This window comes from Lolium rigidum, chromosome 6 (assembly GCF_022539505.1).
Source record: "Lolium rigidum isolate FL_2022 chromosome 6, APGP_CSIRO_Lrig_0.1, whole genome shotgun sequence".
NCBI lineage: Eukaryota > Viridiplantae > Streptophyta > Magnoliopsida > Poales > Poaceae > Lolium > Lolium rigidum.
The window spans coordinates 75,280,839-75,295,307 of NC_061513.1; the positions used below are offsets into that span (position 1 = coordinate 75,280,839).

At 45.2% G+C, this 14,469-nt stretch overlaps 1 protein-coding gene across 3 annotated transcripts; it reads left to right on the plus strand.

Annotated features, from left to right (window-relative positions):
- The first annotated feature begins 357 nt into the window (after positions 1–357).
- LOC124666896 (cytochrome P450 86A1) lies at positions 358–11,524 on the plus strand. Of its 3 annotated transcripts, none has more exons than XM_047204229.1 (2): positions 358–374; positions 9,940–11,524. In XM_047204229.1, the coding sequence occupies exons 1-2, from the start codon at positions 370–372 to the stop codon at positions 11,522–11,524; spliced, it is 1,590 nt and encodes a 529-aa protein (XP_047060185.1). In that variant the 5' UTR covers positions 358–369. The 3 variants fall into 3 exon arrangements, with proteins under 3 accessions (XP_047060185.1, XP_047060184.1, XP_047060183.1); XM_047204228.1 differs by lacking the exon at positions 358–374 and adding an exon at positions 9,641–9,663; XM_047204227.1 differs by lacking the exon at positions 358–374 and having other exon boundaries at positions 9,893–11,524.
- The last annotated feature ends 2,945 nt before the right edge of the window (positions 11,525–14,469 follow it).

The following is a 14,469-nucleotide window of genomic DNA, read 5'->3' on the forward strand; positions in this document are numbered from 1 at the left end:
CTAGAATCTGCAACATATGTCATGTCACTTCTTTGAACAAATATATAGAAGGAATACATCCGAGTTAATAAAGAATTTGTACAAGAAAAAAAGAACAAGTTGGAATAAGCGGAGCAAATAAGATAAATAAGTACCTAAGCTATAAAAAAAATCAAAATATTTATTCACAATATCAGAGGCTGCTTATTGGAGTGAACTACTGACATATACATATTTAACATTTCTACTCAATCGTTCTTATTTGGACAAGACTCTATTTGTATGTTCCATCACAGATCTTCGGTCATTTATCCTCCATTAGCTTCTCACCCGTTGTTGAATATCCAGATCATATCAACAACTATATGCACAATTGCTTTGAACACATGGATGCTATTTATGTAATAGTATAATGGAACTGCATAGAGACCATCCAAATGGCTTAGAACTATAGTAAAATCACAAGAATATTACAGGCACACGAACTCTAGAAATTTAGTGACAAATACCAACAGTAAAGCTAGTCATCTCAATTAGCACCATGAGCACAAGCATTAATATAGGAAGGGGCATCCATTAACTAAGCCAGTAGCCAAGATGCTCACCACCAAAGCCCCGACATCCATAATCGGCCACAGCTGGAGGGTCGGACACCCAAGAGAGCAGAGAAAAGATAAAGAAAAATCGCCTAAACCAGTCACTACAACAGTCACCCTTTGACCTTTAATCTCCCCATCCCGCTAACAGAAACATCTCCAGCCTTGAGAGTAGCTCCAATTTTCATAACCAATGAGACAATTCATATGGACATTTCATGGACTGTACAAACAAAAGTGTGTTCTTGTAATGAATTGCATTCTGCTCACTAATAAAAATACGCAATAGACCAACGACATTGTCCAATATATAAAAGGAAGTTCCAACAATTGTGTGAGAAAATTAGAAAATTAGAAAATTGCCAGATTAAAGTTCATACCTGATCAAGCTACCAAGCTCTGCGTGAGAAATTAAGGCCAGCGCCGGCCACATCAACTACCCAGAATGATGATTCTACAGTTTTAAAAGGTCTGGTCCTGCAGTTAAACAGTGAGTATCTTGTTCTAGGGTATTACATCATCCCAAGCATCCAGTATATGTAGTAAGATATGAGATGACGTGTGAAACAAACCTTGGTGGCTCATACTCCATAACAAGCAAAGGAATCTGGGTGTTGAACACCGACTCTCTCGACCTGTCCAATAAAATCCAATTCATAGTAAACCATAATCAGAGAATCTGACTATTTTGTATAACAAAATAATACTGAAAAATCATGAACATCAGTCAAAGTTCATGGGCAGATTTGGGTCAAAACCCATAAATACAAGAGACTAACTTGAAATAAAGAAAATTTTCTGTGATGTATGTGACCATAAACAGTAAGATCACAATGTGCTCTTGTTTAGTTAAAAAGAAATACAACGTCCTGAAATATATGTCTATATAGTTTGCATGCCACTAAAGCATGGTACTGAATCTTATCTTAGATCTTTTCTGTCGTATAGCTAGGCACATAACTTGGATACTCTATAGTTAAATGATAGTTGACTGCAGATAAATTTTAGAAGTAAAGAATTATTGAGTAGATAGCATAGCATAAAAATAAAATAATCTTCCTCTGCAGTCTGATTGGATTTTCACCAAACACATTATAGGCATATATACAAAAGCATCTACACACACAAAAATGAGAAATTATGGGAAGTGAAAGAGAGAGGGAATGAGACAAATCAGAGCAAAAGATAAGATAACCTTCAGCTGTCCATGGATTCATGATTGGGGGGAAAACGTGTTTTACATCATGAGAGGACCCTGAACAAAAACATGATCACAATCAATGTGATCCAGTGGTGGTATATACATACTAAGAGAGATATAAATCAAGGAAATGAATACGACGTACCTTGAGGGCGGATTACCAGCGGAGTGCGGCGATGTGCTCTAAAGATATGGACCCATTCTTCTATTAAGCTTCATCTTCTTTTCCTTTAGAATACACCTGCATCAAAACAGAGGGTAAAATCAAATAAGCAACCAAAAGACAAATGCAGAATATGATTGACAAAGAGAGAAAGGCCTAATTGAACTTGTCCTGGACCACGAACCGCAGCGCATCCGCAACCTCTTCTCTAATTCATGTATTCTTATGTTCATAAACCAATGGTGAACAATAAGAAGATTGCACAACCAAGACCAACATCTTCCCAATACTAACATTAATTCAGATCTTGCTGAATAATTCCTCATATTGTCTAAACCGGGAACACATGGATGAACTGGGGATGAACAAATGAAAGCAGAGAAAAATCACCTAGGTCTTTGGACCGATGCCAGCAAAGAATGGAGGAATCTTGGTGTTCTGAACTCATCCTCCCCATAAGCATATACTTAGATGGCGGGATGCTTCCCTTTGCATCTCCCTGCTCTAGCCATGGGGAAAACCAACGGATGAAAAGGGATTGGGGGAGAGATGGAGAGGAATGGAGAAGAGATGGAGTGGATTGGGGGAGAGATGGAGGCAGGGATTGGGGAGAGAAGCAGGCTTACGATTGGCTGCAGAAATAGGCCGCTGTGTCCACGGGCGGCGCCGCTCCCGCTCGACGTCGTCGCTCCACCGGCGCGCTGCTCCCGCGGCACTGCGGTCCATCGCCGGCGCCTCTCCTGCGCGCTCGACCGGCGCGCTGCTCCCGCGTGCTGCGGTCCATCGCCGGCGCCTCTCCCGCGTGCTCACGCCTCGTCTCTCCACCGGCGGCGCCGGGCCGAGCTCATGGAGTGGTGGCCGCGCGGGGGCGAGCAGGGGTGGAAGAAATCGCGAGCCAAGCTGCGGGGAGAGGATTGGCTAGGGTTTGGATGGTCTGGTCGTGACCTTTTTCCCCTTCTTCCTATTATTCTTTCTCCTTGACCTGAGCTAATAAAAGCATGACACCTGGCCCAATGGCTGGAAATAAAATGAGACAACTGCCCAGCCTGTGCGTGCAACGTGCCTTGCGTGGATAGCCTCTCCATGCTCCATGGGGGTGCAACCTTTATACCTTTAGATGGTTGCTTTACAATATAGTCATGGATTACAAAGGAAAAATATCTACAAGAAGAAAATAACTAGTCTTGATTCAGTATGTCATCAAGAGTAACTCTGTCCTCCTCAGGAGCAGCACCAAGAAAATCGGCATAATGGCCATCGGCAAAAAAGTCGGCATCCATCCGAAGCGGGTCCTCAATCATTTCTTCGGCTACCGGCGTAACCTTCGTGTTAATCCTGTCAACACCAACTCTCCGACGTTTTACCTTTTGGTGAACCTTCTCGACAACCTGGGTAAGGTCAAGCTTCGAGTGGCAGATCTGGAGCATGATAAGAGCAAATCTGGCACCAGCTACCAGTTGTGCTTTGACAAAGTCATGGATACTGCGAGCATCCTTGAACTTTTCCATCAATTCAGGAAGAGTTTTTGGTTGGACATTCCGAGGAAACATGGAATTGTAAACCATGGATAAGGATTTGGTACAGAAGTGAAGAAAATCACGGGTTTGAGAGGTGCGATCTTGAAATCTGGTAATTTGGCGGGTCCTCTCTGGAGTAGCCCAAAACAAAGAACCATGGTCCAAGGAAAGATTAACTAGGAGGTTTGTCCTAGCGTTCACCCTCTCTTCCTCGGCAGCAGCATCAATAAAGGCACCTATCAAAACAACGAAAGGAAAACCTCTAAGAGACAATAGCATGAAGATGAAAGATATTACAGGATGAGACAAACATACCCGACATATCTGCACTGGCTTCGTTCATTAACTCGAGCATGAAATTTTCTCGAGTAACCGCCTTTTCAGCCTCGGAAGCAGCAATTTCTTTAGCAGCCACAGCCTCGCGAGTTTGTTGAAGGGCAACTTTTTCGGCTTCAGATGACTTACGAGATTGCTCCATCATCACAAGTGTTTGCTTCTTCGCATACTGAAGTTGTTGTCGAAGCTCATCCAATTCTCGCGACAAGGTATCATCGACAGGTGCAGCATCAGTAACAGTTCTCTTCGCGTGGGAAGAAGGCGAAACATTGGAAGGAGTGGAAGTTGGAGTATAGTTATCAAATATCAACTGAAATTTAAACAGGACAACATCAAATAACAGGCAAAGATAGATTTCTTCATTAATCTCTTGGGAATAATTACAAGGGCATTACAGTGGAGCTAAGGAAATACGTGTCGCCAAATAACTACTTTGGCGACAAGAGCAAAAGAAGCAAAAAGAAAAACAGAGGCATGCAACTAGACCTCCGGCCTTGACGCACTAGGAGTCGACGCTGGTTTAATCCCAAGATAGGCCAAGATCTTCTTCGTGTTGGGCTTGGCTGCCTTCATCAGCGATCGCCATCTTGATTGCTCAATCTGCTCGGTGTCGCCAACTTTCATCCATTCAATAGCCTGTCCACTGTCAGCAACCAACGCGACAGTGTTTTCAACAGCAACCTTCATATTTTCTTGGCGCACTTTTAGTCCAAGGTCCTCCGATGTATTGAAAATCTTGGCGAGGTCAAGGAAAGTCGAAGGTTCCTCTTTCTTCGGGAAGAAATAGGGGAACAACGCCGACAAAACCGCACTGGCATTGGCCACGCCTTCACGAATTTCGCGCCCATGCAATTCCAAAAGAGAGAGTGCGTCAAGGAGAGGGTCATTGACGGGATTTTCCAGATCAAAATCCTGATCTGTTTGGGCTGCCATGTGAGACAAAACATTAGTCGAAAACCAAGATACAGGAAATGCAACAAAATAGAAGAAATTGAGGATATTACTCAGCGTACGTCGACTTTGCGACTTCAAACGCTTGATGATCCCTTGCTCACGAGCAGCTTGTGCAGATTTTTGCTCGTGTAAGGCAGATTCAGCACCTTTGAGCCTTTGCTGCAATTCTTCGACACTAGCGGCCTTCGCTTTGGCATCATCAGCTTCAGCTCTAGCTTCGCTAGCGGCAAGCTCAGCTTTCTTGCGAGCCGTCTCACTTTGCTCAAGTTTTTGAGCAAGTGTCTCAGCACGTTCGTTAGCCTCTGCCAGTTTTTCTGTTGAGATGAGGAAAAGAGAGAGAAGAAAGATCAAAAATAGCGACAAGCAGCAGGAGTAAAAAACCAGGGAAAAACAGCAAGTATAAAAGTCATTACCTTCGGCTCTGGCGGCATATTCACGGTACCCAATAAATTGGGATCCGATGCGAAGAAGCTCTTTGATCATTGGCTGTTCAAATATCAAAAGAGCAGAGTTGAAACATCGGCATGAAAAACAGAGTGAAGATGCGAAAAAATAAAAATAAAGAAAATATAGATGTCGACAAGCTTACATCATCAAAGAGCAGAGTCGACGAACTGCCTAATTGAGGGGCAGGTTCAACAATCTTTTCAACCCTTGCCCTTTTTGGTGAAGGAGCAAGGGGGCTTGATGGTGGAGTAGTGGTGACGACGTTTTGTTGAGGAGGCGACGTTTCATCTCCTTCAACTAGCGTGTCTGAAACAGGTACAGTATGTGACGTGCTTGTCCGAGGAGCCACGTCAGTAACTGGTACTCCTTCTTCCTCATCACTATTGAACAAAAATCGACAGTATAAAAAGCAAGACAAGATAAATATTTCGAGTGCAAAAAAAAAAAAAGGGGGGGAGAGATAAAAGTCGACTTACGAGCTGATGAGGGATTCAACATAAGGATCATAAGCTGCCTTCGGATGAGAAGGAACAACTTCTTCAGCCCTAGAAGTGCCAGAATCCTCGGCATTTTTCCTTTTCCTATTGTTCTTTGGAGAAACAAGCAGGAGGAAGGGATTGCGTCGACTCACCGGCTTCGGACTCAGCTTCTTTTTCATGCGAAGCCGCAGATTTGTGAGAACCCGCGACTTCACTTTCAGGAACAGAAGAGCCTTGAGTGTCTTCGGCAACGATGGCCATTTCTTCGACTTCTCCACCCTCAGGAAGAGGAGGAAGGGAAGTCATAGCAGGATGGTTCTGTTAAAAAAAAATATATATATATATAGTAATGACAAAAGGAAAAATGAAGAGTTGACAATACAATGAGATGAAGAGAAAGTGCGGAACATGATAAAAAACTCGGGAAGACAAAATACCTTGGGGAGTGGATTGGTGGAGCTGTAAGGTTCCACGCGACTCGAAGAAGGAATTGGGTCTTTGCCCAGGCGAGAAAGTCTTCGAAGTAACTTCTCGAAGTCCTTGGTGGAAAGATCACCGGAGATTCTGTTGGCATCATTTTCACCGGAGTACGTCCAAAGGGGATTTTTGCGAGCTCGAAGAGGCTGCACTCTAATCCTAAGGAAGTAGGCGGTGATTTGAACGCCGGACAGCTCTTTGCCTCGAGTGTTTTGAAGGCGACGAATACGAGACATGAGTGCCTCTGTCGCCTTTTTCTCTTCCTCAGAAGCTTCGGCATCCCAAGAACGGCGACGTTGAATTTTGGCATTTCCGTCGAAAGGAACTATGTTGTGCTCAACGGAGTTGGCGCTTTCTTCGTGAATGTAGAGCCACTTTTTGCGCCATCCTTGGACAGAATCAGGAAACTTGACATCGAAATAGTCGACATCGGTGCGAACACAGATAACAACGCCACCGATGTTATAAGTGACGTTGTGGGAGCCATTGCGGCGAAGGCAGAAAATGCGCTTCCAAAGAGCCCAATTGGGAGCGACTCCAAGGAAGCATTCGCAAAGGGTGATAAAAATAGAAATATGAAGGATGGAATTGGGGGTCAGCTGGTGCAGCTGAATCCCATAAACGAAAAGAAGGCCGCGGAGGAAATCATGGATTGGAGGCGAAAGGCCGCGGATTAGATGGTCAACAAAACTAACCCGGTACTCCATTGGAGGATTGGGGTAGCTTTCTTCGCTAGGAAAGCGGATGGCATCCTCCTTCTTCATAAGGCCGAGCCTCTTCGGCATGTTGGTATCTTGGTTGGAGATTTTCGATCTCTCCCACTCAAGATCCTCGGCGGCCATCTTGGATTCCGGAGTGCTCGTGGCGAGTCGAGCGCGCGCGCGGTGGCATCAACGGCAATGGGCGAGCAATGTATGCGAGTGCGGGAAATCAGAGAGAGTTGGGCGCAGGGAAAGTTTTGCGAAGAGGAACAGGTGAGCGGCGCAAGCGAGGGGATGAACGGAGGTTGAAGACAGGTTTATATAAGAATTGGGTGAAGAAGTGTGCCGTTGGATGAGGAAATCGTGTGGTGAGCATAGATCTTCTAGATACAAGGGCAAACAAGTATTTCTACAGAGATAGGCGTTACCGTACGTGCGCCAGAAAAAGCGGAGGACGTGTGTCCCCCACTTACACGACGTGTCAACGTGGTGGAAACGATGGACCCACAAGGCAGGAAAAACTCGGCCGTTAATAGAGTTGAAGAAAATTTGCCAAAGGAAAATATGTAGACAAGAAAAATAAAAGAAGAATGGCGACAGGATGAGTATTTGCATACTTCGGGAGCCTTTGGTCAAGAACATGTTTTTGCCCAAATGCTCGGGGGCTACTTCGAAAAAAAAGTAAAGTTTCGACTATGGCAAATATAGAAATTGTGGGAGCCTACAACCAAGCACAAGTTCTTGGCTGTAGCCTCGGGGGCTACTCCCATCGGGAGCGCTGTTCGCGCACCCGATAGATAAAAAAAAAAAAAAGAAGAAGAGAAAGATTATCGGGAGATACTGGCAATATAGCGACAAGGTGGACTAAAATGTTGAGCCTACAACCAAGCACAAGTTCTTGGCTGTAGCCTCGGGGCTACTCCCATCGGGAACGCTGTTCGCGTGCCCGATGAAATATAAAAATGAAAAAAGAAAAAAGAAAGATAGAACAGCAAGAGAGTATATTTCGAGTTATAATTAACTCTACATATACTCCCATCGGGAGATTAATATAAGTCATATTTGACTCGATAAAATGTGCCATTCCAACAGCCGGAAAAGCACTCGACAATATATTCTCAGAGCGCCAAAGTTGCGATCAATTTCTGAATGCCGCAAATTTGCGAAGGTAAGACCCCAGATCTATTCTGTTGGGCGTGGCATCGCCGAAGACTGCGCTCTGCTACTTTTATCCGTATCAACAGATACGAAGAAAAATCCTAACGGACGCGTTAGGTACCCGATAAATTTGACTGGGACTCGACAGAATGGTAAGACCTTAAGCGGCACCTGTCGAAGTTTACACCAGTATCCCGAGATCATGTCCAGGGACGTGATTTTGAAGTAGGTTTTTGCGGATTGCCACTAGAGCAGTTAACTAGTACCTGATCCGTCAGATGAACTAGCCCCAACTACCAATATCCCTGTACAATATAGAATTTTATGAGAAGAAGTATAAAAAGTTAAAGCTTTCGAGTAAAAATAAACGGTGGAGATTTTCCCTGATTCTATGATTCAAGCAAAATCTCGGGGGCTACTGACATAGGCATCCCAAATGGGCTTGCCGAATATAGTACCCGGGGTTTATTGAAGGCCCATTACCCGAAGAATAAGAAGATTCGGGAGCCCAAGATGTATTTAAGGAAAAGATAGAGTTGTAATAGGAAGTGTTATTTGTAATCTGGCGGGATGAGTTAGAAACCGTCCCGAACTCTGTAATCTTGTATAGCACGAATCCCTCGGCTCCACCTCCTATATAAAGAGGGAGTCGAGGGACGAGGAGATCATCGAATCATTGTCTGCAAACCCTAGTTTTCATATTCGTCGAGTACTTTTCGGCTGAAACCTTCGAGATCTACTTGCCCTCTACTTCTAACTAAACCCTAGCCTACAATCCATAGGCATTGACAAGTTAATCCTTTGTCAATAACGGAGTGTCATCTAGCCATGTCTTACGACAATCGCACCCACTGTTGGATCGAAAAGAGCCAAACTGACATAAGACCTATCAAAAATGGTAGTCGGTCGTCGATTTCTTTTCATCGGAGATGATGGCTTCTCTCTAAAATTGTTTAGTACAAACAATTACCAGAGCCATCTTTGTCTGCTTTTCATTTATTAAAACAACTGGCAGGAGCACCGCCTTTTTAATTAGATAAAAGGAGAAAATGGCACTAAAACGTCATTTGAATTGGCAGTGAATTATGGGGACCCTCACCCTCCCATGTCATTTTTCATCTGAATTGACCAAGTTACATAAGGCAAGGAGTACAAGTGTGCAGAAATGTAGATTGAGCAAAGAGAGGTCGTCGTCGATAGAGGGAGGGCATACGCTTCCCCTAGTCTACACAGGCGTGTAATATGTTTGATTCTGGTTTAGTTGGTTGGATGATTGTTGGCAGGGGAGATGTTTCTCACCCACTACTGTACTGTCGCTTCTAAGCTCGTTGCATAGCCTCCTTTGCTTCTAGTATCTCAAACACTTAGGGAAAGGATTGGTAAAACCATGGGCTACCTTTCTCTACTTTGCGCAAACGAGAGAAGATGAGAGCAGTTGCTGGCAACAAACAACCTGAATTTTGTGTAGTAGAACATCCTCCGACACCGACGGCTCCTCGCTTTCTGCTGCACTCCTCACCAAAGACACCAAAATCGATTAGTTTACTCACTGTAGACGCACGCACGCACACTGGAGCGAGCAACATTAGCAAAAATTCTTGTTGAGAAAGAAGGGCCAACAAGGCAAGAAGTATGGACGACAGCAACACATTAATTTTTTGCCCATCCTGAATTCAAAACCTTGCAAGACTATGGCCAGGTGAAACATTTCCACACGGCTAGTGTGCAGATCATATATATACACGGTGGCGCCAAACACATTTCCCAACTCACCAAGCACCCCGCCCTTTCTTTATCACGAGGCCTAAATCCACCTTGGTTAATTATAACACCACTTAGCAAGTACTGTTACAAGGTTTTTAAGTAGCACGCACGGCGGCGGCAATGGATGCCGGCATGTTGGACTTGCACCCTGGCGCCGTCGCCGCGACGGTCGTGGCATTGGCTTCGGCGTACATGGTGTGGTTCTGGGCGCTGTCCAGGCGGCTGTCCGGCCCACGGATGTGGCCTCTCGTCGGCAGCCTCCCGAGCGTCGCGATGAACCGGACGCGTCTCCACGACTGGATCGCCGACAACCTGCGCGCCACCGGCGAGGCGGCGACGTACCAGACGTGCATCCTGCCGCTGCCGTTCCTGGCTCGGCGGCAGGGGCTGGTGACGGTGACGTGCAACCCTCGGAACCTGGAGCACATTCTGCGCGCGCGCTTCGACAACTACCCAAAGGGCCCCAGTTGGCAGGCGGCGTTCCACGACCTCCTAGGCCAGGGCATCTTCAACTCCGACGGCGAGACGTGGCTGCTCCAGCGCAAGACGGCGGCGCTCGAGTTCACCACCCGGACCCTGCGCAACGCCATGGCGCGCTGGGCCAACCGCTCCATCAAGGATCGCCTGTGGCGTATCCTCGCTGACCACTGCGACGCCGCCGCCAGCGTCGACCTTCAGGACCTCCTCCTGCGTCTCACCTTCGACAACATCTGCGGGCTCACCTTCGGCAAAGATCCCGAGACGTTGTCTCGGGACCTGTCGGAGAACCCCTTCGCCAACGCGTTCGACGACGCCACCTTGGCGACCATGCAGAGGTTTCTGTTCCCCAGCTTCCTGTGGCGGATCAAGAAGGCTCTTGGCCTCGGCAGCGAGCAGAGCCTCCGCAAGAGCCTCGCGGTGGTGGACCAGTTCATGACGGAGACCATTGCGACGCGCAAGGCGACGCCGTCGGACGACCTGCTGTCCCGGTTCATGAAGAAGCGCGACAGCAACGGCAGGGCGTTCCCGGAGGACGTGCTGCAGTGGATCGCGCTCAACTTCCTGCTCGCCGGACGCGACACGTCCTCCGTGGCGCTCAGCTGGTTCTTCTGGACAGTCATGCAGAGGCCGGACGTGGAGCGTAAGGTGCTCCTCGAGATCGCCTCCGTGCTCAAGGTGACTCGCGGCGACGACACGGCGAGGTGGGCGGAGGAGCCGCTCGACTTCGACGAGCTGGACCGCCTCGTGTACCTAAAGGCGGCATTGTCGGAGACGCTGCGCCTGTACCCGTCGGTGCCGCAGGACTCCAAGTACGTCGTGGCCGACGACGTGCTTCCCGACGGCACCGTGGTTCCGGCCGGATCGGCGATCACCTACTCCATCTACTCGGTGGGGAGGATGGAGAGCATATGGGGGAAGGACTGCGTGGAGTTCAAGCCGGAGCGGTGGCTGTCGGCGGACGGCAACCGCTTCGAGCCCGTCAAGGACTCGTACCGCTTCGTGGCGTTCAACGGCGGGCCGAGGACGTGCCTCGGCAAGGACCTCGCCTACCTGCAGATGAAGTCCATCGCGTCGGCGGTGCTGCTGCGCCACTCGGTGGAGCTCGTGCCGGGGCACCAGGTGCAGCAGAAGATGTCGCTCACTCTGTTCATGAAGAACGGGCTCCGCGTCAATGTCAAGCCCAGGGACCTCGCCAGCTACGTCATGCTGCCGGAGGAAGCACCGCCACTGGCGTCAGTCGTGATCCCGACCACCACTGCCGCCGCTGCATAGTCTTTCTTGCGTCTGCCTACGTACATTGGTTTCTGAATTCTGATCCTTGCTCGTTCTGCCTGCTGAATTTGTTCTGCTTGGTGTCATACGGCTGTGTGCGTGCTTTTGTGTAATTGGGGTTGTGTACTTTTGTTGTGGTGTTAGTGAATCGAAAAAATGAATTGAACTTATATACATTGCATTCATAATTTTACTTGTAAAGAATTTTTTTACTCCACTGTGTTATGGCATTTTTATTATCGCGTACACAGCCACAAACGTATTTGTGTCGACTGACGCTGGACACCCTAATAGAGTAATAGATACATACTATTCGTCTGACCGTCGCTAACACTGATTGACAATTAGATTCTCCCTCCATTTCCTATTGTAAAACGCTTTAGCAAGCTAATTAAGCTTGCTAAAAGGAAACAGAAGAGGTACCAATGTACCATGGAACACATTCCGTACGGCTTATAGCGTGCTAAACCACTAGTAGCTACCCACTATGTACCAGCCAAAGTAATCGAAACAACAAATGACACTTTGTCACTCGCTGAACAAACAGAGTGAGGGAATTCTAGATTTCTGATGAGATATAGGCAGTAGGAAGGACACTTAGCAGGAGCAACACTTTTGAGGGTTTCCAACCAAACAAAGATTTTTTGGTTGGGAAACTAGCTTGGGTTGGTAATTTTCTTTGACCAAATCGGTGACAACCTTGACTGCTCTAATGTGCAGGTAAGACTTACGTTGATTCTCTCCATCTCAACGGCCGTTGTACTGATTTCGTTGCTTTGAATAATATTTCTTTGGGTGCGTCTAAAACTTCACTCTACTGAGAATTAACTTACTTCTCAGCTAAGTGAAGTCATCGCATGATTTTGTAAATGCAAGTTTTTTTTTGTCTTGTGTGACCATCTGAACCATTTTCTTAGTCGCAACCCACTTAGAGCTCGTCGACTACCACGCACAAGAATAATAATGTTAGTACCACCATTTGAGAAACGAAAGCGAGCAGCAACTGCCACCATTAGACGAATCTCGAGAACGTTGAAACCTTTAGTACGACTTATCTTGGTGGCGCCGCTCTCTATGCTTGTCTCCTAGGATGGAATAGGCAACAACCAGTCAATAAGTGGTTGAACTGAAGTCGCCTTAACTCTGAACTTATGAACCCAATGATCGCTTTGAAAACTCCTTCTCCACCGAACAAAAGAAGCTGGGATTGATTGGAATATGAGCTCGTTCCTGATCTTCCAAATGTTCCAAGACACACAAGCCACCACCTCCAAAAAACAAGGACCTTGAAAGGTAGACTTAGCTAGGAGGAACATATCCGAAAAAGTTAAATTTGGCGCCCACTGAATATTCACCGTATTCCAGCAATTTATCGCAAACTCACACTCAAAGAATAGATGACTCCTTGTCTCAATATGTGCAGTATTGCAGAGAACACAAACCGGACCTATGTCCACATTCCAATTCTTACAAATCATAATATCTCGGGTGTTCAGCCGATCATGCATCATCAACCAAAGGAAGACCTTGAGTTTAGCAAAACCTTAGAAGACCAAAAAAAACGATATTTTACATAATCTAGATTTTACATTTGGTATATGAACCATAGATATTTTTAAAGGTAGAACCGAAAAAATTGATCATAATCAGATATTTTCAAAACATGCACGGAAATATATCTATATAGATTTTTTTTCCAATTTTACAAATATAATATATTTGTGTAGTATATATATAATATAATCTTAGATATTGGGTACCATCCACACAGACAAACGAACGCCATATTACTATGCACTGAAACCACAGAAGTTGAAAGAAAAACAAAAGTAACATCAAAAGTCAAAATCCAAACAAATTATATGTGTTTGTTTTGGATGTAATTCCAATATATATGTAACATGTTTGAATAATCAAGATGAAATAAAGGGAAAATGATATTTCTTACTAAAGGAAACAATAGTTGCGACACTGATAAAAAATAATAAGAGATTCTACCTAAAAGAGTGTTCAGTGCATATATAATAATAAATATAATCCCAAGTAATTTTCAATTAGATTAATACCTTAGGATTGGTGCTATATGTGTGTGATTATGTATATAAAATGCTTGTATCAAATTTTACGCTATATTGGATGATTTATACTAAACTAGGTTACCAGCGTGGTTTAATTCATTCCACCACACTTCCCTGGGAACGGATAGTTTGCTAAAAGATTTTGTAGATCAATGATGTTGGCAGGAAGTTCGGTCTGTATATTTGTGGTCTGAAAATAACAAACATAATTGAAACCTGGTAAAAATGAAATCACGGCAAATTGTGGCGTAAATGACAAGGAGTTAGGACTTACATACGTAGACTTTTAGTTGGGAGCTAAAGGAAAGTCAACCATGTGTATAGACATTTTTTAAGGGGATTCTTGAAATAGTTCTAGATAATGCCAGATTTGCAAATAATTATCCCATTAGGGACTTGGGTGTTGGAAGTGTAATTGCTTTTATAAAAAAAAGTTTTGGTATCGTGCGGTCTTGGCCGAAACAGATATCAGAAAGTCATACCATAAAACGTTTACGGTACAAGTTTCCACGATCTGTTTTGGACAATATAGCACGCTATATAGCGCAAAATAGGCTTGGGGATTTAGCCGAATGTAAACCTGGAGTTCCTCAAGGAGATCTCATTTCTCCTCTCTTTTATCTATTTGTCTCTTATATTTTGCAATTGGCAACCAATGAATTTCTACAACTTGGTAGGCTTAGTAGCCCAATTGAGAAAAATGATGTGGATTGTCCCGCTATTCAGTATGCTGATGATACATTGCTTATTTTGTCGAAGGATGTGCTTCATAAATTTTCAAGATCAACATGCCTTAGAATTCATTTTGACAAGTCACAAATGATCCCAATCAATGTTAATGAGGATGTCCTAAATCCACTTGTTGAT